The sequence below is a fragment of the Haliotis rubra genome, unplaced genomic scaffold (genome assembly GCF_003918875.1).
Source record: "Haliotis rubra isolate DU_JTF1 unplaced genomic scaffold, ASM391887v1 Scf1, whole genome shotgun sequence".
Lineage (NCBI taxonomy): Eukaryota > Metazoa > Mollusca > Gastropoda > Lepetellida > Haliotidae > Haliotis > Haliotis rubra.
Window position 1 is genome coordinate 3,676,843 of NW_025764891.1, and position 25,545 is coordinate 3,702,387.

The following is a 25,545-nucleotide window of genomic DNA, read 5'->3' on the forward strand; positions in this document are numbered from 1 at the left end:
GGACCTATTTTGATTTTCATTTATTTTTGTGGATACATATTTTTAAAGAATATAACTTTTTTGTCAGGGATTAAATGTTTACCCAAACTTGGTATGTTAAAATAGATAACTACCATTATTAAGACGTATTTCGTACACTGTAAATAGCCCTATATGAAAGTAGGTATATAAGAAAATTATACACCACTATATATGTTGTATTTAGTCACTGCTGGTATTTGGGATGATATGGTGTTAAATCAACCAAGGTTAAATATTACACTTCACCGAGTGTACGTCTTCTGCTATAGTAGTTAGTATACTCCGTCTGTTGACCTTCGTCAGTGCAAACCCGGTAGGTTAAGGGTCAGTTGGTACAGAGAACGACCGCTCTGTTTGAAACTGAATATGCTGAGAGTGTATCGACACATGGTACCCATCGGTTATGTGTACATAACACTGGTTGGGGGAAGACTTGTGATTCACCTGGCAAGTGTAAACGTTACCTTTCTTCACGTTATACTGGCTTTTGTCATATCGGTGATGGTAATATTACCCCCAAAACTTATCATCAATATAGCGTTACCGGGTCTTAACTGCTGTTTTATTTTCTACTTTATGGCGATGTGCATGTTTTGTTGGACGCGGCATTTAAGATGTCACAAAAAAGCACCAGCCACTCTCGTTAAAGAATCAACATAGATGAAAGAAACATGGAAAAAAAGCTTATGAGGCCAATCCTTCTTATTAGTTCTGCTACGTCCTGACGATAGTCTCATAGAAAACGTGGCATTGTCATGACGAAACCTTGACCTTGCAACTCAATACACACATAGTATATTACCAGACGCATTTTTACCCATCAGTAAACATGATTAGATCATGTCGAGGTGGTAAGGTGCATGTGTTAGAACCATATCGTATGAGTGATGTAAAGTGCACTTGCATAAACGTTGATAAAGCTACATTTTAGATAGCGAAACTTCGGAAAAGTTTGCAGTTAAGCTCCTTGGTAATTTTACGACCTACGCCATCACCGTATCCAGAATTATGTAATGAGAAGTATATTTGTTCATGGTGTAATGGAGAGGATTGTTGGTTCGACCCGGCAGCGTCATTCAAAAGAAACGTTACTCTTTGTTGCCCTGCCTGGTGCTCGTCACCTGGGATAAAACACGGACTAGTAGGCTCTCAGCCAGGATACAGAGTTGGGTATCCATGCTATACTGCTGCATGGTATCTTAGTGGGCTGGCACTATAAAACTGACATCAGTCTGGACTAGTGAAATCTACCATACACACATGTGCACGGACGTGGCAATATACAGTAAGTGCAATAATGATCCACCTCACCTCACTAATCTCATGGTACACCACCACAGCTACAATACATCATAGGGTATAATGATCCACCTCACCTCACTAATCTCATGGTGCACCACCACAGCTACAATACATCATAGGGTATAATGATCCACCTCACCTCACTAATCTCATGGTGCACCACCATGCACAGCTATAATACATCATAGGGTATAATGAAACACCGAATCCGAAAATGTGTTTGTGTCTTTCTAAGTGACACCAGTCCTCATTAATTTCGATCCCTTCAGTCCGGTGAATCCACTTCCCGACACATAATTTGTAAATAAAACCAATGATTTGTTAAACCGAACTTCGTCAATTCATGCAGGACGTTTTACTGTGAACCCTAGGCTAACAACTAGTCTCTGAAATGAACATATTTTACAGAGAAAAATATCAGTTCATAATAAAAAAATAGAACTTAATGAAAAGGATCCCTGAGACCTGTTCATTTTCAGAGACCCTGAAACTGTGGAAATCTAGACTGCCACGTCATCTAGACTTGCTTGGGCTTTCTTAGATATGTTTGGTTCAGGGTCTGTACGACAGACTATGTGCACCGTTGTCTGCGGCGTAACAGTACACTGATATCATAACGAGACTCTTGAGACTTCTTAAAAGATGACCGTCAGTTAAATTTCTGATTATTTTCAATGAATTACCCGTTTGTATTGATACCACTACAGAAAACAACAGTCTAACGAATATAACCAACTCAAAAGGACCACTGAATTTCGTTCGTTATAACAGTAGTTCGTTATACGCATTTATACTAAAATACACAGCAAGTGGCTGGGACCAAAAACAGTTCGTAATATCCGTCAGTTATTCATAAACGTGTTGTTATAAACGTAGTTTAATGTACTTTGTTTGAATATTATGGTACGGTTCTCCTGGACTTAAATTAAAGGATACCCTGATTCATGTAGACTCAACGATGATGTCACATTAGTCATGAACGACCCACCCAGCTGTCAACCGCTATCAGCATCTGTATGTATACTATCTGTGCTTCGAGAAGTATAGATTAAACCATGTTTTTGTACATTGTTCTTGTTACGTCATTCGCCTGTCTGTCGATGATTGTTAACCCTTTAAGTTGTGGACATACACAGTACGGAGTACTCCATCATCATGTACAGTTATATCTTATTATAAACATATAGATCGAAGGGTACATGCTCGAATCAGGGGGTTGTGAGCGCACCCCCGTTTCTAACCATACTGCATGGTCATGTATGACTGACTGACTGAGTTTGGTTTTACGCCGCTTTCAGCAATATTCCAGCAATATTACGGCGAGGGACACCAGAAATGGGCTTCACACATTGTACCCATGTGGGGATTCGAACCCGGGTCTTCGGCGTGACGAGCCAACGCTTTTACCATTAGGCTACCCCACCACCCCTGTCATGTATGAAATAGCACACAACTAAATTATTCATCTTTAGCAAGGTAACAATTGATTGATTAATTAGTATCTAAGAAACCCTCTTGTTTCCCGGGGGCGGTGGGGTAGGCTAGTGGTTAAAGCGTTGGCTCGTCACGCCGAAGACCCGGGTATTCTTGGATTTTTAGATTTTAATCTCAGAGATGTTTCAGCAAAATAAAACGGTTTCTATATTTTGGTCGTTTAAACAACACACACATACCACTACCACCACCTCACACACACACCACTCCGTTTCTGTTCAAGGACGTGTGTCCGACGTTCATCGTAATCTTGGGGCGTTGGGGTTGCCTAATGGTTAAAGCGTTGGCTCGTCACGACGAAGACCCGGGTTCGAATCCCCACATGGGTACAATGTGTAAAGCCCATTTCTGGTGTCCCCCCGCCGTGATGTTGCTGGAATATTGCTAAAAGCGGCGTAAAACCAAACTCAGTCAGTCAGTCTTGTTTCCCGAAATGCATGCGGGCATTTTGTTGTTCAAGAACACCCTAGTCTGTTTTGTTGTACCTGAACTATATTATGCTCTATTTCGACCATCCCGTATATATTTAACAAGGTAACAACGGTCAATTTATAGCAAAAACACGCACTTGTTTCCCAAAATGTGTGCAAGCATATTGTAGTTCAAGAACACCCCTACACTCTAGTCTGTTTTATAGCCCTGAACTATATTATGTTTATTTCCGCCCATCCTTCCTATCATATACCAAGGTCCCTAAACGAGTGAGTGAGTTTGGTTCATCGCGGTTTTAAACAGTACAGAGAGTACTCGTGGCTCCACTTCAACCCTGGTCGACGACCCCAGACAAAGGGTGATGCATTTCTTGGTATATTCTTTGCTAGGTATACCCGGTGCCCCTGGTTCTATAGTTAGCACATACTGAACTCAGTTTCAACATAACATGAATATACATCCAGTGAATCCACGTCAGGTAATGTGAATGTGTACCCTACTCGCAGTTGCACTCATACCCGGTGTGCGGTCCCTTTCAATCATGTAACTGCACGTGCTTTCATCCGAGCTCCGCACCCAACCCAACAACGCATGCGCAGGTAGCGCTGAAGTGCAAAACAACAAAGTAAAGAAATGATACGGCATTCATAACACAGTCTGACATTCACAACACAATCTGGCATTCACAACACAATCTGGCATTCATAACACAATCTTACTAATCTCAAATTCCAAGGCGATCTTCAGAAGTGTACTTGGTCTGTAGCGGGTGCACCGTTCATCACATATAACAACATGAGTGCAGGTATTTCCACATCAAGGTACAACTGCTTGTCTATAATTAGTAGTTCTGCATAGGCCTCTGTTAGCTCACCTAAAGAGTGAAGCCCGATCTTGAGTTCGGATCAAAACGGATCCGACAAAATGTCATTTCCGTATAGTGTTTTTATTAAACCTGTACACCTCCCATGGCACCCTCTATTATCCGGTGTTATGTAGGTCACCGCTCTATTGTTGAAAATACCGTCGACTCGAACTGTGGCATTGGTAGGAAAAGTGTCCATGAAATTTTGTAATAGAAATAGAGAAGAACCAACGAGTTCCACAGTCTCGGGGATTAAATGTTCTTAGTGAAACTAACTTTCTTTACAAAGAAATGTAGAAGAACGTAGACAAAACCTAGTTCAGTCTTTTGTTGCATGACGTCATTTGAAAAATCAAAAGGACGTCATAGACCTATGTGACGTTATTTGATGAAATTGTTTTCAATTATATGCCACAATGGCTGTATATGACGTCACTTTTCCAGTGGTTGCTTCTCCAACGTGAAACAATGCTTGTTACAATGTGCAGTATTTCAAAGACTCCGTGTTACGAAGCTCTTGTCTAAAGCCACGTTAGATCACAGCTAACTGCGTTGGCACAGTTGTCCAGGACGAAGATATTCGTTGTGCAAGAGTAACCCCTTGGCGCCTGCCAGGAAACTACATATTCGTGGGTTTACATCCCAGAAATGTCGCTATGTTTCTCAGCACCAAGCAGGAAAGGTTTCACTATTTAAACGTCTGAGACCTGCATCACGTTTTGCTTTTTGCCCAATCAAACTAGCAACGTGAGATAATGAAAATATTGATCAATGCGGCGGAAAACAAACTTATTTCACTATGAGGACAAGGGCGTGTTTGGGTGCACCGCTCAGTGCTAGAATCCCCATTTTAATACAGCTCTGTTCCTAATTAGGGTCGTTGTACTCGGTGCCGTGTACCGGGAACGCCGCCGAAAATATGCGCCGACTTTGCTGTATTGTATAATTAGAAACTCTGTAGCAGTCTTATACAGACAACAATGAACCCTCCATGTGATATCCTCCATAATCAGCCAGTTGTTTGCCTTCTGTAGACATGTGGAATAAGAGGGTCTATCTCCCGGCATCAAACTGCCCCAGTGTTAAAAGACGACACTGCTTGAGGTTCCGATATACATGTACAATATACTCGCGTTTGAACAACCACAGTTTTGTATTTAACTGTATGCGTTTTATGAACGTTCTACCTTTAATATATCGTTTGGTGTACAGTAATAGCTTTCATTACCTGCTTGTATTTTTGTTGTTGTAATTAATATGTTATTTCTGAGTCCCGTTACTTACAAACCAGACTTCCAGGGAAGTGCTTGGCCCAAATCAGATAAGGAAAGATAAGCAACGTTTTAGAAGATACAAGGAAGACATATTACCTGTATTTATAGTTATTGATATAAGCCAGAAATTACAAGTTACAGAATTCATAGGAAGTATGTAATGTTTTGACACATTTATCTGTTAAATGGGAAATTAAATTAACAGAGATGGAACGGCTTCCCAATACCCTGGTTATAATGACTAATTCAATTGATCAGTAAATAGTGAGTGAGTTTAGTTTTACGCCGCTTTTAGCAATATTCCAGCAATATCACGGCGGGGACACCAGAAATGGGCTTTACACATTTTACCCATGTGGGGAATCGAACCCAGGTCTTCGGCGTGACGAGTGCGAACGCTTTAACCACTATGCTACCCCACCGCCGATGAGTGAGTAGACGTAGATGTGTTACAACATCGGAAGTGTGGCGTAATATTACAATGGAATGACAAAAACACCGTGACAAAATAAAGTGCAACCCCATTATACCGAACCCCTTCATTCCGGACTAATTGCGTTAGGGACGTGTATTAATACACATAAACAGCTCGAATTACTCCACTTACATGATAGCAAACGTGTTAATGGTTGCCATTTTGTTCAAGAATGAACCGTCAAGGATGGCTCGATTGACTCTATACTTATAACATGAAAACACTTATAGAAATATGAAAAACATGTATTTTAATACTCAATAATGCACCTACAAAAATAAACACGTAATTACATTATAATTTACATTCAAACAAAATATATTACCCAGACATACAGTTACATCATGCTATCAGTATCAAGCGAGATCATAAACACAGGCAAAAAGACTTTCAAGTCCTAATTTATACGGGCCATAAAATTATTGTGGCAATTACTGCACCAGGAACGTTGGATGCACTTCGCACGCACCAACCCTGTCTGGAGTACCTTTGATACAATAATCACAACACACAACTGTTTGATGTGAACTCTGATGCAGCGCACTGCTCAACCCCAGCCAAACTCCACACACCACCATCAACACTCTGCTTTTTTAAATACAAACACAGTGCATCGGAGTTTTTTTGTTTTGTTATGATTTGTTGTTGTTGTTTTTTTTGGGGGGGGGCTTGAAATGCACTATATTACACCATAGATCATTATTGCTGGTAGTATGACAGGAAAGAATGCTCACTTTTGATGGTAACGCATGAGGCTTGGCTTACGATAATAACTTCCATACGACACATCCACAATAAAGATGCGTTTGACTGGCACCCGACATTCATCGGTGACTATCCCTTGTAATAAATCTTCGATCTGTATCTGCAGTGAATGGTTTTGTAACTAATATTTTTCTTTAACATTTAGTTATAATTATCATACTTCGTGCAACTGCACTGAGACAAGGAAGTGATAAATAGCTGCGACATAATTGTTTATCATAGGATTAGTTGTATGAAAGTCTGCCAAACCGCATCCCGAGAAAATGTATTGAGTCGAAGTGTTTTCTCTGCCTGGAAAATACAGTGAAAATCCGATAATTGGTATGGTATTGTTGGTTGGCAACCAAACCGTTAGCGTTAAGAAGCCTGAGTTTCCCGAAATTTCACAACTGATGATTTTTCAGTAGGATGAGTTTACAACTCAAGTTAATTTGTACTTAAGGCGGTAGGGTAGCCTAGTGGTTAAAGCGTTCACTCGTCACGCCGAAGATCAGGGTTCGATTCCCCGATGGGTACAATGTGTGAAGCCCATTAATGGTGTCCCCCGCCGTGATATTGAACAGTGCTAGAAGTGGCGTAGAACTAAACTCACTCACTCACTCATTCGTATTTACAGCTCATCATGGCGTTAGGAGAGTTAGATAGGGTAGGCAGTGGGGGTATTCAGTGATGGAGTGAGTGTGAGCATGTTGGAGCACTTGTCGTTATATAAGCCGTTGTAATGCAGACCGAAATAGCACTAACCACAATTATAGGAGGTCTCCATATGGCGTTCCGATACGAGAGAGAATTGTGTGAGGAACAACGTTATTGTCAAGATACCTCTGCGCAGTTTTACTGACTCCACAACCATATCAGATTCTCTATGTTATAAAGAAGTTATTCAACGGTACTTTACTCTAGGAAGTCGTTTTTTGCGGTGTATATATTGTCAACGGACATCCGGCTGTTGCATTTTTCAAAATATGCATGATTTTTATCCGTAAACACCTCCAATATTGTTATATTATTTTTCTACAATTTCATCATCTGTTAAAGGCGAGAATTTATTGATGTCAACTCTTGATTTTGGGGCACGCGACATTTCGGACTATGGTCTTACACCTTCATCGGGTGAATGAGAAAACAAGGTAACAGACAGCTATATATAGAGTGAGAGAGTGAGTGAGTTTAGTTTTACGCCGCTTTTAGCAATATTCCAGCAATATCACGGCTAGGGGCACCAGAAATGGGAGATAGCTATATAAGTATATGTGAAACAACAACGGTGATAAGATAACAATGGAAGCCAGTAGTCAATTAGCGCTGAAGATGTAAGAGGAATGGACAAATAGAAGCCAGGAATTAATAAATTCTAAATGCCGTTCAAAGATTTCATCATCTGTTGTTGATGAATCCTTGCTAGATGAGGACAGCTTAGTCACCCATCTCCTGGTATCTTTGGAATCGTTCTTTTAAATCGCCCAAAATAATTCATTTCCTGCAAATGACGTATACTCGTTCCCGTTTTAAACTAAACATTTCAAATATTTCCTGGTGTGTCATGAAGACTCCTTTTCCTGTTTTGAGGTTAATATATTTTAAATATTCCATAACATATTTTGCCGTTTACGCCCATTTAGCAATATGCTGACCTTTACGCCTAATGGAATCTGCTTAGACAGATTATCCTGTAGCATTGACGATAATATTTAACATAGTTTAAAGCAATTTGTCACATAAATAGCCCCGATTCACCGCTGTATGTCCATACCTGCTTGTGAAATTCTTCACGGGACATGGCCATGCTATTTTAGGGTATATGTAATGATATCCTCAAGATTTCATCGAAATTCGCTAAACAGAATTGTGTTAAACTCGTTATTCTTATATCAGCCGTGCGCATTCGACGTTCAAACATTTCAGCCTCCCCTTCCTGCCTGACTAGATTTCACAGAGCAGCACTGCTTGTTGATTGCACTCCTAGCCTCTGCACAGTTCCTCATGGAAGCCCTGCTTACGCAAATAAACTAAAATATTTCAATGAGTTTGCAATACTTCATTCTGTAATATGGCTTCCAGGGATACAGCAAGCATTTGAAAACGGTTCACCGTCTGTCACGAGCACGTGCAATTTGAGGGCGTGTATATGTGTTTGCCGAACGCTTGGTACGTAGGAATCGTTACCTAATGACCACATAAAAATACAGGCTATTTATTCGTTTAATGCTCCCCCTCCACTTCCAGCTGATGAGAAAAGGCGTTTGTTATCTTGTATTGTTAACGTCACTCAATTGATGTATTAGTTCATGAACGGACAGTGAGACCTGGGCAGTTTAGGGATTACAATATGGTGTATAATCTTTATATCGCATGTGCTGGTATGAGTTCAGATTTGGGGTAGTATTATAGCCATTATTCAACAGTATTTACGCAATATAGTGACTAAAACAAGTTATACATTTATGACACATAAACTCAGAATATAAAACCTGTTGGCGAAGGACAGTACAAACAACTGGATGAAGTGAGGACGAGGCCAAGAATGATTGCTGTTTTACGTCGCACTACTCAGCTGTATTCCAGCCATTACTCCTATAAATACTTGGGTCTTGACCAGACTGGTTGATATTTACAGCAACGCTACATATGACGGGGTAGGAGCACAAATTTGGTTTCGTCATTTACTATGACGACACGCGAAGATCCGGGTTAGAATTGGTCTTCACCAACCCATAATTATCGTAAAAGGCGACTAAGGGGATCGGGTGGTCAGGCTAGCTGACTTGGATGACACATGTCATCGTATCCCAATTGCGTAGATTGATTGTCCAGACTTACTTACATGTATTTACATTTAGCTGGGGATATGCTGTATGCAGCCTTATACAAGAACAAACAAACTGACCACTCAATCCAGGTTACATGTGGGTCATACTAAACTGCTTGCACAAGAAAATTATATACACTCATGTTTGTTGGTGTTTAAAAATGAATGGAACAAAAAATGGTCTGTCGACGGTTATGAATTTTAAAGGTATAATGGATGTGTTTGGGCCTTCATTGTTCCGCTGATTGTTTCCAGCCCAAGAACGTTTTGATCATATTTGTAATGTTTTTGTCAAATCCAATTTTATACTTGCCTGTCTGTTTACATCGGAGTGTAAGTAGGAACCACGTCATTGGTAGATCCTGTTATTTTCTTTGAAGAAGCGGGCGGTGGGGTAGCCTGATGGTTAAAGCGTTCGCTCGTCACGCCGAAGACCCGGGTTTGATTCCCCACATGGGTACAATGTGTGAAGCTCATTTCTGGTGTGCCCCGCCGTCATATTGCTGGAATATTGCTAAAAGCGGCGTAAAACCAAACTCACTCACTCTTTGGAGAAGCACGTGCGTCATTTCAGGACCTGGTGAATAGAATTCGTAATTTGTTGTGTTATAAATTATTATTTATCGTTTTCTAAAATACAACATGGAAGTTTTTCTAGGAATAATTTGTCTCGTCCAAAAAATCCGATTTGTAAATAATATTCGAGAATGTGCTAAAACTTACATTTGCTTAGTTTTAGGTTGGACAGGAAGCTTGTTCCGATAGAAATAACAAGTTTTTTGGACAATGGACATTGCGATGGATATGATTCAAGAGTAATCTCCCTTGAAGTTTTCTTTCGGGTCGTAAGTACAGTTGCATGCACCGAACGCACCGTAAATGCTGTGGGTGACGTGTTAGAAAAAAGATATACCATTTTCAACGGAAGATAATTAAGAATTACTTATTTTGCTGGAATTCCAAGTCTGTGACTTGTCGTCTGTAACGAACTTCACACACTAGTAAACAAAGTATGATGCAGAACATTTAGAATGGGATGTGCTAAGCATGATGTACTCATGACATATTTTTCGTTGGCATCAATAACGTGATGATCTCAACTAATACATTGAAACTGAGTCATCGACATGCAACTATACCTTCATGGCTTGCGAATGGGTTGTCATTCTGTTATACAGCTTACTGTCTTCCTTCTAATATGCTAAGTAACTGTCTGCATTTCCCATCAAGCCGTACACTGAAAGCGTTGGCAGAGGGCCACAACTTCGTCACTATCGCAGATGTATTGAAGTGAGGTCACCAACGAAGCTGTTGCGTTTTGGCGCCATGCACTGCCTAACCCTGATCCGTGAACACATACCCATGCAAACATTATGTATATCTTGCGTCGGAATTCGGACCGAACTCAGGGCCCCGTGGCCGTCAGAATTAGAATTCCGCAAGATTTTTTTCAGCAGTGCTTGCCTCCTCGTTGCCTTGAGTAAGATATAATAATGTAAACACGGCAAGGATCGGGCAAAGCGTGGTGCTTGCTGACAGGGGAGGTTGTGGCGGCGACTCTCATGAGACAGGGACGAGGGAATAGAAAACACATACGGGCCTTTCATGATTCTACAATTAACAGACACCGGTAACTGACTTTTACTATTTCGTCTGAGAAAATATCTTATATTTTTTTCTGCTTGAAGATTTGATTGACTTACTGATTTCAACATATCTGTTCTTTCAACCCGACGGGTTCTGATACCTTTGTTAAGCAGTCAACCCTTTCTTCCTGAAACTGTCACTTAAAGATATTGTTCTTGTAGTCACTTTGTCAATATTTTTAATTTATCAAATTACTTAAAAGTAATCGTATGTAGTACACGAAATATGGTGAACTTATTGATTATTATTGTGTTAACTGTTAATACTGGTTGTGTGTGAGGACTAGATACATATGCCAGGTAGTTGTGGTTCACTTTTAGGCTTAATTATGTAAACTCATTTTGCTTTAATTACATCTGCGATATTTCGGTATAACATTCTACACTGTAAATGTACGCAAGGGTGTTTCCGATATGTGCGTGCTCAATCTGACCCTCCGATTACTATATGCAATAAGACTATCGGATATTACCCGGAGACTGTGCTCAATCTGATCCTCCGATTACTATATGCAATAAGACTATCGGATATTACCCGGAGACTGTGCTCAATCTGATCCTCCGATTACTATATGCAATAAGACTATCGGATGTCACGGAGACTGTGCTCAATCTGATCCTCCGATTACTATATGCAATAAGACTATCGGATATTACCCGGAGACTGTGCTCAATCTGATCCTCCGATTACTATATGCAATAAGACTATCGGATATCACGGAGACTGTGCTCAATCTGATCCTCCGATTACTATATGCAATAAGACTATCGGATATCACGGAGACTGTGCTCAATCTGATCCTCCGATTACTATAGGCAATAAGACTATCGGATATTACACGGAGACTGTGCTCAACGGTAAGTTCAATTTATGGCTAATGGTTTTCGTGTGTGGTTTTATTTTGCTGTTGTTTAACGTCTCACTCACCAATATTTCAACTGTATGACGGCGGCCTGTTAATAATTGAATCTTGACCAGACAATCCAGTGATTGATATAGGGAGCAAAGGCCCACGGCGTCAGGAAACAATAGTATGCAATCGACTAAATCATTTAGCCTGGCTACCCGATTCATTAGGTCGATCTTAAAACCAGAATAGGTTTGGGGACCGATTCGAACCCGGAACCATGGCTGTCATGTGTGAAACTGAGAAGTTTTTTCTCTGGGTAATAACCATCCATGGTGTTTCTCGCCGTGATATTGTTGGAATATTGCTAACAGCAGCTTAAAACAAATAATTCTACCAAATAATTGCTACAGGGGACCATGATACGGTTAGAACAATAGCAGACAAATGGGTGATCGAATCAAGGACCGTCTCCGTTTCACCGTAGTTGGGTGGTTAAAGCGTTCACTCGTCACGCCGAAGACCTGGGTTGGATTCCCCACATGGGTATAATGTGTGAAGCCCATTTCTGGTGTCCCCCGCCATGGTATTGCTGGCATATTGCGAAAAGCGGCATAAAACTTCACTCAGTCACTTATTGGTACTGTGTGTGAAGCCAGTCACTGGTGTCCCCCGCCGTCATATTGCTGAAATATTGAACAGCAGCTTAAAACCAAGCCCACTCTCTCCATTTGACTCGATACATCGCCTCCTTAAAATTCTGTATTGGGTACCGTCATAGATATAGGTACATGCGTATCAAGATAAAGGATCTGCTTATTGTTTCCGACATATTCGAGGCTTGTTTGTTTCTACCTTTCCGTCAATGTCAAACGTGTCCTTCAGAATGCCCCAAGTCGACCTAAGTCGCCAAGAGATGGGGATAAACATGGCGGACACTGTTTTGGACGCCAGTAGGTCTGACCAGAGACAGAGGTGTGGTTGGATAGGTGACGTTTAATATCATCATCTGACCGTGCCTGTACATTCAGCTTCCCATACCAACAGGAAACAACCGCACAAACAACGCTATCTTGACGTTACGCTTAATTTAGTTAATGTGTAGATCTACACAGCAGGCACGATGACATCGGTCTGGCATTGCGTCAACGACACATGTTTGCCTGAAGACTAACCTTGTTTACAACTATGATATGTTGCTCTGTTCTGTTCATTGAATTCATGTAAATTTATTTTGTATAAGACTCTCACTCTAAGTTTTTTGTTTGTTTAAACTTCTCTACTGATTCATGTACCAACTGTTAAACTACCCTGTCTAGTGAATTCGTCTGACTGATGAGTCCACGGTAGAAGTCTTGACAACGGAATTCTTCCGGTTTCCCTGGTATCTGTATATGTGAGCATGTTCTACACAAAACAAGACTACTAGGAATGTTCCTTTGGTGAGTGAGTGAGAGTTTTTCCGCCGCTTTTAGCATTATTCCTGCAATATCATGGCAGGGGATTGTTCCTTTGGTGATGGACATAAATGCCATCTACACTCTACGTGGTCATTCGTGAAGTGAGTATTGTTTTACGCCGCTTTTAGCAATGTTCCAGCAATATCACGTCGGGGGACACCAGAAATGGGCTTCACGCATTTTACCCATGTGGGGAATCGAACCCGGGTCTTCGGCGTGACTAGCGAACGCTTTAACCACTAGGCTACCCCACCGCCCCCGTGAAGTTATAGTTGATTATGACCCTTTCATTGATTTAAACTCATTCTTATTATTATAGTGATCGGACTGAAACGAGGTTAGTTGAAACGGGGTGCACGTCGCGTGTATGTACCCACGCGTAGCCCGGCCTGATTCCGGCTTCATAGTTCTAGCCCACATAGACAGTTTAATATAAATCCCCAACAGACTGAAAATTCTGACCCCGAGTGGACCAGTCCCTGTTTTTCCCCCTAAATGCCAGGCAGGGTAACAACAAACGACATTTTAAAGTCTTTGGTATGACTCCCATTGACTATACCCAATACCCACCCACCATTCAGACTCCAAATAAGATTTAGCTCATGTGGGTACTGTACCCTGTATTTTTGGAGTGGGTATTATGAATGTTGAGTGGGTATTTCATTTTTCCGTTACCCAATGCTTTCAAATATGTGCGTATTTCAGTCATTTTACTCACCTAAGTATTATGTCATTGAGTACGTTTACTAAGCAGGTATGTTCATACCTAATCAAAACCAACTTAAATATAATGGAAATGATTTCATAAAAATCCCTCCTATACTGACAGTACCACACTAGTCCTACATATACTAACAGTACAACTTGATAGTCCATGTCTTTTTTCATTACGTAAGCGATTTTTATAAATATATTCCGTACGTTTTAAACATTTTGCGTATCTCGTAATTGGTACGCAACAATTATTTTCAATGCGTAATTGGAAATTTTCTATGCATTTTACCCGGATACGCAGCTTATCTGGGCCTCTGTCACCATGTCTATGGCTGCTTGACCACTGAAGGGTCTACGATAACAATGTGTTGTAATATCAACAGGGTCTCAATGTAATATAACATCAATTTTACTATTTATTTCACATATTATAGTTTCAGCTATGAATGTGTACTTATTACGTTCCCGTTCAAGCTAACGCATACGTTATTACTATCGGCGAAAATATTAGGAATAATCCATAACCCGTTTAAACTTTGCGAAGAATCAACGCCGACCTTCACAGCGTTGTATTAGAAAAACTGCACTCGCTACCGTCCCTGCTTCAGTGCACGAGTTGGTAAGAAGTCCATGGTAAGCCGTGGCCTAGTCTAGCGATCTCACCTTGGATTTATTAGTATTGTGTGAACCTGAACACCGACACAACCCGCATAACTCAGCACACCTTATAACTATCAGTGGGATCGTCCTTAACCATAGCACTTGGGTGTTGATCCACTCATACACTGTATAGGGGCGGTGGGGTAGCCTAGTGGTTAACGCGTTAGCTCACCACGCCGAGCCACCCGGGTTCGATTCGCCACATGGGGGCAACGTGTGAAGCCCATTTCTGGTGTCCCCCGCCATGATATTGCTGGAATATTGCTAAAAGCGGCGTAAAATTAAACTCATTCATACACTGTGTACATACGTGTAACCATTAATTTCCTTCCAAGTACTGGAAGATGTACTAGACTTCACCAGTCTTCTCTGCTGTTGCTGAAACGATTAACATGCGTTTTGTTTGTTTGAACATATTTTATTCAAAGTTGAAAGGGATTGGGCCCAAGTTATGTAACTTATTACAGTCCGCTCCCAGCAGAAACATGAACAAAAATGAATGGACGTAATGAATGGACATGATAATATTACGACATATTTATTCATTAATCGAAGCGCTTACTTCGTACAATGTATTTATAAATGCACATGACTGAAGATATTTTCATTAATAGTATTTGGCAGAGCAGGGTTGCCGTAAAGAATGTTATCAATGTCAAAGTGAACCTTTGATAGTTCAAAGTCTTGCTTCAAATCAAAACGGCAGCTGACAAATTTTGGACATTTTAAAAGAAATGGTTAGCATCTTCCACCGGAGCACCCCAATTGCAAGCTTTACTCTCTGATAAAATAACACGAAAAAGATCTGCATGTAATGAACTACACGAATGTGTATTACATTTGTCTTTCTTTCACCAAATAGAAAATATTTTGGAACTTTGTCATTTTTATTCAGATAACTTTGATTTAAACGATAATACTCTTAAAATGTGGGTTCTTTCGTAAATACTTTAATACTTAACTGTCAAAATCGTCCAACCCACCAGTCTGCAAGTGCCATGTTTATGGGTAATACTGGATACATTCATTATAACATACGGAACCTAGAGTACCAACACCTCCCTCCCCCCTCAACCACCCCCTCACTCTCCTCCCTGTCCGTCATCTCTCGCAGTATCCCATGCTCCCGTCAAGTGCTTCCCTGTTACGCAAGGCTGGCAATTCATTAACCGAGAAACGGTTTTCTGTGTTATTTTCATATTTGTCTTACCCTTTTAAATCTCCATGCAACATTCCATTCTAACTTTAAGAATCTACGATGCACTGGTTATTGTGAAAAAACTCTGTTTCGATTGTCGACTCTAAACGGTCTATTACTGCAATAATCAGATTATGAAAAGAATGTTTAATTTTTTGCATGCATGGAAGTGAACTTCATTTGTATAATTAATTTATGAGGCATTTTTTTTAAAGAAAATGGTTGTCGAGGTTTCTGAGGAAGTTGCTAAAAGTAAGATACTGTTATTTTCGTGCAGCAAAAGGAAGCTGGTGATGCGTTGAAATATATATTTCAAGAGCATGAAATTGTACTAAGTGTTTAACAGCATCTAGAGAATTTGAAATATTTGTTTGATACTTGTGTAGGACTTGTTGTTGGTTTAGTTTATATCTGAACTGGAATTCATTTCCGTTGTTTTAGATTTTGCCGAGGAAAACATTTTTTTCTGATTTGTAAAAGGAAACACACTTAATCGTTAAACTCTCAGAATAAATGTTTTGACATCGGATACACTACCAGACGTTTTAGCGCCAAATTACACGTGCAATAAAAATAGAAGTAAAAGTAAATAGAATTCCATCTTGGAAAGTAAATCGTAAATGTCGCCTTCCTATCCCAACGTACACTCTACTAGATGAACGTAATTTAACTCAAGTGCTGCGACTGAACTAGTCATAGTTTGTTTTTATAAAGTATTTATAAAGAACCGCCATTTTTCTTCCAGTCGTTGACGGGGCGGTTGGGTAGCCTAGCTAGTGCTTAAAGCGTTCGTTCGTCACTCCGAAGACCCGGGTTCGATTCCCCATATGTGTACTATGTGTGAAGTCCTTTTCTGGCGTCCCCGCCGCGATATTGCTGGAATATTGTTAAAAGCGGCTTAAACCTAAATTCATTTACTCACTCAAGTCGTTGACTGGATGCATTTGTTCCTCGTTCCACTACATTCGCCGAATCTGTTGAACGAAATTGCGCGTGATATTGTTTTCTTTCACATTGAGCTTCGCACTTAACACTTTCACGGCCTTTCAGGGGCTTTGGACACCGATTGGACACGTTTCGTGTCAGATTCGAACAACATAACAGCAGGCATTCAGAATTAATCGACTGGTAAATTTCTTGAAATGATTTGTAACAAAACGGCGTCAATATCCGCCGGCAGGCTTTTACGTAAGTTCTCGCGAGATGTTACGCCATATTGGAATCCACCTACATCCAGGTAATTTCCCTTTAATGATAGGGATTTGTCACACAATGACAGAGGAACAAGCTGGAGACGCCCCCGACTAAATAACTGGACTATTTCAATACGGTTCCCCACCGTGACATGAAGAGGTTGTGCAAGACTGACGAGGGGGGTTACCACTAGATAGTGACAATGATTTGTTCCTTGCGCGTTCCATTTATATAGTGGGACATTTTATGGTGTTTTTGTGGAGCCAATTTCACTATTCGTGTGGGTGTAATTGGCCCGGCTTTGACACAAGGTAAATCAAGGTCGGTCACACCTTGGCAGGGCTTCTGGTTCGCCAATTAGATCTAAATGACTGGAAATGTACACCGTTGTCTGTTTAAATGTCTGAAATGAAATTCAAGGCCGGGGACAAGTTCGGTTTGGCCACGTCATCAATGACGTCTTTTTCCATTTTATCTGAATCGTCGTCGCCATATTTTGTCAACGTTAAGGGGCCAATGTGCCTGGTTGATGATCCATGTTTCTGTTATTATCTTACTGATAACTTTATTCAAATATATGTTTGAATATTGAGCTAAGGTGTGCAGTCATAACGCTGATTCGATACACGGGCCTTACTGCCCTTAGTCTTAAAGTCCCCGAACCAAGCTATTTTTCCTTCTACCCAGCCTTTCTAATGTCTAGATTTTCAACAGGTTCAGGGGCTTATTTTCACTTTGTTTGTATCTATAAAAATAGACCCATGAAGATCCGGGTTAGAATTGGTTTTCAGCAACCCATGCTTCTCATAAGAGCTGACAAACGGGATCGGGTGCTCAGGCTCGCTGACTTGGTTGACACGGGTCATCGTATCCCAATTGTTTATATCGATGCTCATGCTGTTGATAATTGGATTGTCTGGTCCCAACTGGATTAATTACAGACCGCCGCCATATAGCTAGAATATTGCAGAGTGTGGCGTTAAACAACAACCAAAAGAGACTAGCGTTGGTCTAAAAATGCCTTTGCGGCCCTCGTTATAAGAATATCGGTAAATAACTGGATATGAGTTTTAACAAAAATTAAAGGTACATCTGATATAATCGGAACAAAATGTTTTCGTTAAATAATTCGTCAGAAATCGATATCTGGGACATGTCCTGTTATTACAAAGAAGAAGCACCTTAAAATATTAACCAGATTGAAGAAGGGACATAACTCTTACTGGTCTGGCATTTCACAGGCGGTGGTTGATCAAAAACTCAACCCATTAACGTTCATTTGCAGAAATCGTCACACGAAGGAATATCATAACCAAAAGCTAAAGAAGATTATTGACAAAAAAACTATGGATCTTAATGTATAAAAATAGGATTAAAAACGAAAATTCCGGTTTCACAGATCATATACTTTCAAGTAAAAGATTACAATGTTATTTTAATGACACGTTTGATAGTGTTATTCTGTTCAGCAAAGTAGAAAGATGGATGACACAATGCTAACTTCTGTGTCTGAAGCTTTATGAAAAGAATCATCTAGTAAACGATCTCGCATGTGTGATTTTCAGTGAGTTGACAACAGTAACAGCAAATTATATATTACAGTCCGTTTGAGTCAGAAACGGACCGATGAATTGCAAATTTTGTCATGGTACAAAATTGCCACATAAATATAAATAGTACACATGTTTATCATTTACTAATACCCAACAGCTTTCTTATATTTGAAAATTTTCCGGACTCCACCAAAAAAGGTCTTTAAGAAACTATCATTACAATTGCACTTTCTCTGCACTTTCTCTGCACTCCTCCCACGTAACAAATAGTGAACTGTGTCAAAATTTTAATGATAGTTTCTTAAAGACCTTTTTTGGTGGAGTCCGGAAAATTTTCAAATATAAGAAAGCTGTTGGGTATTTGTAAATGATAAACATGTGTACTATTTATATTTATGTGGCAATTTTGTACAATGATAAAATTTGAAATTCATCGGTCCGTTTCTGACTCAAACGGACTGTACATGTGGGAGTTCCGGAGAAGAATATTGGTCCCCGGTAACCTGATCATGTTTGATCGTTCGCGGCCTGTGTTCGATTTCCTATATGCGTGCAGCCCAGTTCTGGTGTTGCCAGTCGCGATACTGGAGGAATATTTCTAAAAGCGGCGTGACACCACACTCTGTCACTAACATCTTAAGTCTACATCCGAATGATGTAATTGTTGCTATGTTCGTGAAAACTATATGTGTGCATCTACCTCTCTTATAACTTCTAGATTGATAAAAATTGATTGAAATAGAAAATGGACACGAGACAAAAGTGGGAGAATAACTTCAAACTTGCGAGAACTTTCAAAGAACCAAGATCCCAGTTGATACTGCCAAATCAATCGGATAAGTGGATCGTTAAATTACAAATGAAATTTTGTTTCCATGAAATGTTCAAATACCATGAATAATATGTATATTTCAACACGCATATCCCTAAGTAATAGCTTCAGTACCGACCTATCGCCAAGGCCATGCCCGATACCTGTACGATCACCTGTAATTAACGTGACAAAGATGACCGATTTGACAGTTTTTTTTCGGTTCGGTGATTAAAGCCGGTCGGCCATTAACTGATCAATGCTGTAAAAAGCGTGAATACTGGGTATGAAGTATGAAAATATATCTTATCTTGTGTGAAAATCAACATTAACGACATAGTGATGGACGCGTTTACAGATGAGATGAGGTTGGATGACCTCGGCTAGCGTCCCATGTCGAGGACACCTATATATTTTGTTCCGCTTACAGTTTCAGCTGACGAATTTATGTCTTGTTATACTAAGTGGTCCTTTTGATCTATCTCATCAAACGGGCGTTATTCTTGAATACGGGCCCGACGATCACCCGGAGGCCGGGAGATACATTCATTTGTTGTTGTTTATTTGCATTTTCTTCGCATTCCACGCATTGTTTGGTGATTACTTTTATGTATAGCCCGGTCACAAGAACCGCCACAGTGTAAAGTATTATTCCGTGGTGCTGTCTGTTAGCCTGAGAAGATAACACTACATCCTGTCACGTGATGTGTAGCGTCGTACGAAAGGAATGCAAAGATTCTTTGATATGGTGGCTTTGTGGATATGTTATAAACCATGTTCTGTTATATGATATAAACTATGTTTTGATATATGTTATAAACCACGTTTTGTTATGTTATTAACAACGTTTTGTTATGTTATAAACCACGTTTTGTTATATGTTATAAACTACGTTTTTGTTATGTAATAACCAATGTTTTGTTATATTTATAAACCATGTTTTGTTATATTTATAAACCATGTTTTGTTGTATAATATAAGCATACTGACGTGGGGCATATCTATAGTAGATTTAAGATTTTGTCTGCACTCATCAGTAATCCAGATATATTACCGCCGACTATAAATAACTGAATTTGGACTAGACATTCCAGTGATTGATATTATGAACATCTATCTACGCAATTGGGATACGATGGCATGTGTATCAAGCATGAGTCGTCAACCCCCTTAATCGTCTTATATGACAAGCATAGGTTGAGGGAGTGAATGAGTAAGGTTAGTTTTACGCCGCTCTCAGCAATATTCCAGCTATATGGTGGTGGTCTGTAAATAATCGAGTCTGGACCAGACAAGCCAGTGATCAACAACATGAACATCGATCTACGCTACAGGGATGCGATGACCCGTGTCAACCAAGTCAGCGAGGCTGACCACCTGATCCCGTTAGTCGCCTCTTACGAGAAGCATGGGTTGCTGAAAACCAATTCTAACCCGGATCTTCACGGGTCTATTTTTTATAGATACAAACAAAGTGGAAAATAAAGCGCCCCCCTCCCCGGTGATATTGCTGGAATATTGCTAAAAGCGGCGTAAAACCAAACTCAGTCAGTCAGTCTATTGACGTGTCTGTCCCCTACATTAGACGCACGCTACCAGAAAAGAAAAAGAAACAAACAAGAACATAATAAAGAGTTTAATGACGGTTTATGTTCGGGTTAAATATCTTCTCTAACTTATTTTAATTACATCTGTGATTAACGTAGACTATATGCGGCAATATGAGCGTCGCATTTCTACAACGTAAGTTTAGAACCCTAAATCAAGATGGAGCTGACTAGACTTGCGATTGTGGGACTGTAAACATTGAGAATGCTGCCGTGTCGATGTTTTTATTGTGAGTCGAGCTGAGACATTTTATCTGTCGAAAATCACAAACGTAATGTTTCCACCAGTGTTGTTAGATGAGTGATGTGATAAGGGTAATGCTATTTTGGAGGGCATTATCATTTGCAGAAGCCCGAGGTCTTCCATTAACAGCCCGACGAAGGAGGGAAGTTGAAAAAGACCCAGGGCTTCTGCAAATGATAATGCCCTCAAAAATAGCGTTACCATTATTATTGCTAAAATACATGGAATTTGTGTTGAAAAGAAAAAGGAAACAAGGAAGGAATTTGACTGTAAGTTTACTCAAAACCAACCTCTGACGGGGTTGACTGACCGAATGCAATTACGTCATCGAACAATTCAAGTGACGTCACAACAGAACGGCATTTCATATTTGATCATCGACTCTTGCATTAGCACTACCCTCTGCTTTGAACAAACGTCTGGTCTCTTTTCGGTAAACATCGACAGTTTCCGTAAATCTTTTAGCGAACGAAAACGTTATTAAGCAGTTTCGAAACACGAAAATCGTTATACATGGGCGTAATGTAAACAATAACACAGACCCCATTTTCAACACCGACATGTACGTTGATATTTCGTGTCAGCTCGCTATTGTCTCGAAATCGTACACATAAAACATGGATCTGAACGACCACATTGATTGAATATAGAAATTTAGCATCTTAATTTAGCAAATTTGTTGACGTATAATTCGATGATTTGGTTCCATTTTCTCCTGTTGTATGTTGGAAATAAACTAAACGCCCAGTAATAGTAACTAGAAAATGGTTGTTACCACATTACACAATTAATAATAAATATATCTAATACATTTGAAACACATAATTCAACCATATATTTTTATGAATGTATGTGCTTTCAAAAAATGAAATAATAAGAATATATTAAATATTTTTATTCATTTCATATATCATTTCAATATAACATCTATATCTCATCCTCGATAATCTCCAGGGTATACGTTCCGATAAATCTCCACTATACCCTGGATGCATCTACGGCTCGAGCCGATGATTTTATTACCTCCCTTTGCTGGCTCCGCATTCTCACAGTAGCCAATCAGATAAGCCGCCGTTACAACCGAGCTTGCCAGTGTCAACAAAGATAGCGGTCGCAGCCGCGAAAGTTTGTTCGCAGTGCGACTCAGATTTGGGGGAAAACATACAGACAAATTGACAGGTCTGAAATCTTTAAAAAAATATATGCAAGAACTCCTTCTACCTCTTTCAGAGTACCTCTGCAACAATATATTATTGTGTTGCCAAGTTTAATCGGTTAGATAATTTAAAAAGCGAAAGTGAGTTGTGATTGGTACGCTCAACTTCCCAGCGTAGACACCTGATTGGATAAAAAGCCAACCAAGGGAGGTAATAAAATCATCGGCTCGAGCCGTAGATGCATCCAGGGTATAGTGGAGATTTATCGGAACGTATACCCTGGAGATTATCGAGGATGAATATCAAAGTATATGATTATTGACATGCATCGGATCTATTCAAATATCACAAGGTTATCATGCTTAAAATGATCAATACTAGTATATAGCAAATGTATACTCTGATGCTGTCTTCAAGCAATAGAAAACTACGGTACTCAGGACAGGTTTCATTAGTAAAAATCACAAATAGTGGAATGTACATTAGTCTTTAAAAGTTCATCTTCAAACATATGTACTTTTATGGCAATGTATGTTTTTTTTATGGTAATGTATTAACCTACTGATCATACTGTGTATATCTGTATATTCAGTTTAGTAAAATAATGTGTCAAATTCATTATATTGAGCAGTATATTTGTATGTATTTTGTGTACAGATCACTTGAATCACCATGTTTATTGTATTGATAAACATTTTTGAATAATATTGGTATAATTTTTTCATGTTGTTTTGCAAACCGATTCAGATATTTAATGTGACAACATTTTGTGAAAAAAAAGTATGTACATGGATGGACCTGTTTAATTTTTTTACAATTTTACAAATGATATGTGCCAAAGTGAATCAAGATAAGTCATATATTTTTCTGTAGTATGTCACTGAATGTCAACACCCACAATTAAAAAACAATGGATTGAACTTTATTATTATGCTTAGAAAAAAATAGATAATAAATGGCTTTTCGTGTTAACAAAAAGACAGAGGCTAAATATGATGTCATTAACATCATTCATGGGGATCTAAACGCTTTCCCTAGTTATTTCACCAGGCGATCTAAACATATATCCGCTAAACCTACCCTGTAACGATGTAAGATACGGGACAGAAACGGCGATATTTTCGTCATTATATTTGCCAAAATAAGGATGCCAACTATATATATTTAATCTGTCTGGTCGTCCAGATCCATGTGTCGAAGCGTTAGCGCAGCAGACCCTGGGAACCAGGCTGAGCCGTTTTCTGTTTCCAAGTCACTAAGAAAATCTGCGGAAAACTGTCGATGTTTACCGGAGTGAGGCCAGACGTTTGTTCAAAGCAGAGGGTAGTGCTAATGCGAGGGTCGGTGATCAAATACGAAATGCAGTTAGACAAATTGAGTACGATGAGCAGAAAGGTAAAAGAATTACCTACAAGCTCAACACAATGTTTTGGGAAAAACGTAAGGTTTGATTGAACCGCAGGTTGAAATAGTCGGACTGTCCGGTTTTCGATCAAGTTTTAGCATCGCAAGTGTCTTTTTATGTAATGAGTGTAGCGGTCGAATTTTCTAAAATATTCAGTCTTCACCGATTTCGTTCAAATTCTAAGTATATGTTAATCATAACATATAAAAACAACATACGATTGCAAAAGTCTATATTTTTTTTTTAAAGTATTGTCCAAACAGAGATTCGTGACGTCGGGTATTTTGTTCACCAAGAGTCCTTTTGATAACGAGGGGACAGACGAGAATGGCTTAGTGACGTCAACACAGTTTGACGTCATGCAAAAAGTGTACTTTATCGCCTGATAATGTACTGTCGGCGCCTTTGATCTTTTAGCAAATCATCTTAGAAACTATAATAAAGTGTATATTGAATAGAGAATGGTATATCCAACATATTATCATCACGCTAAAATACACATGTCACCTATCAAGGTGATAAGCCCATGACGCAAGTGCTGTAAACAACGGCGTCAGCGGGTGATAACAGGAAAATCACAAACAAACACAAGCATAAATAATATCAAACATATATTCAGTCACTCGGGATGGAATGAAGTCGCGTGACCGAGGAGTTTTTCGAAATTCGCTACTCGTGTTAAAGCTATAAACCGCTTAATGAAGCTATATAAACATTTCGCAATAGAAGTCAACTCCGGGTATTAAAGAAACTTTAAAGGGCCTCACAGTTCGATACATCCGAAGTTCATTATACACATGAACGTTACAGTTTATTGTTACTCCTTTGTGGATAGATTTGTCTTCAAGGAGACAAGGGTGGCTCACTCGCCCAATTCGCTGGTCGACGTATGGTCATGGGTTCGAATCCCGTCTTCGTTAGAAACAGAGTTTTCTAAATGACCAGCACATACACTATCATATTGGATGCACAAAAAAGGTCACATGGATCGTCCTTCGTAATATCAATCACTGGTTTGTCTGGTCGATTAGTTTACAGGTTGGCGTTATGCAGCAGCCACATTGCCAATTGCGACGTAAACAACAAACACGATAGAACTGTTATCGATCCCCTGTATCCTGTGGACTAGTTGTATCTAAATATATAGACAATGTTTAATCCATATGTATCTCTCAGTATCAATAAACACGGGGAGCAATGTAGATATTGATTCAGTATTAATGAATGTGGGAAAATATGTCAATGTTTCATCTCTGGGTTATCGTGTACAAATTCATTCCCATAAGTTTACATGAACAATGGTGAGACAACGATCGCGAGTTGACGATTAATGGCTGTCTAGTGGCGTGTAACGGAACTGTTTATGTCGAAACAAAACTCAATCTACGCCCGTCTACCTTAACGATTTCTCGATGATGCGTAACCACGAGGTAGGTCTTAGGAGGAAATTAATAACTATTCCTCCTCAACAATTTCATCATCCGACAGGAAGAATCGTTAACGCATGCGCAGTGGACGAGTACGCGTCCGCTCAAGAATGACACGCTCGTGGTTTTGTTAAATATGAATGTTGGTTATTGAAACTGAAGTGTAACATGAGTAGGAATATAG

The 25,545-nt window shown here is 39.6% G+C and overlaps 1 protein-coding gene and 1 long non-coding RNA gene across 4 annotated transcripts in view; one reads left to right on the forward strand and one right to left on the reverse strand.

Annotated features, from left to right (window-relative positions):
* LOC124271382 (rho GTPase-activating protein 6-like) overlaps positions 1-25,545 on the forward strand; it is a 112,771-nt gene that overhangs the window by 18,122 nt on the left and 69,104 nt on the right. Inside the window, exon 1 of one of the 3 annotated variants that reach the window (XM_046706753.1) lies at positions 10,974-11,067. The exons of the other annotated variants lie outside the window; for them this stretch is intronic. Coding sequence (XP_046562709.1) covers positions 11,043-11,067 — 25 coding nt within the window. The 5' untranslated portion in view covers positions 10,974-11,042. Of the gene's footprint in view, positions 1-10,973; positions 11,068-25,545 lie in introns of those variants that run through there. 3 annotated transcript variants of the gene reach the window in all.
* On the reverse strand, positions 1,185-24,888 carry LOC124271866. Its single transcript, XR_006897167.1, has 3 exons — positions 24,877-24,888; positions 9,115-9,125; positions 1,185-1,258 (listed from the first exon to the last, which is right to left on the reverse strand). It is a non-coding gene; the product is annotated as an uncharacterized LOC124271866 (long non-coding RNA).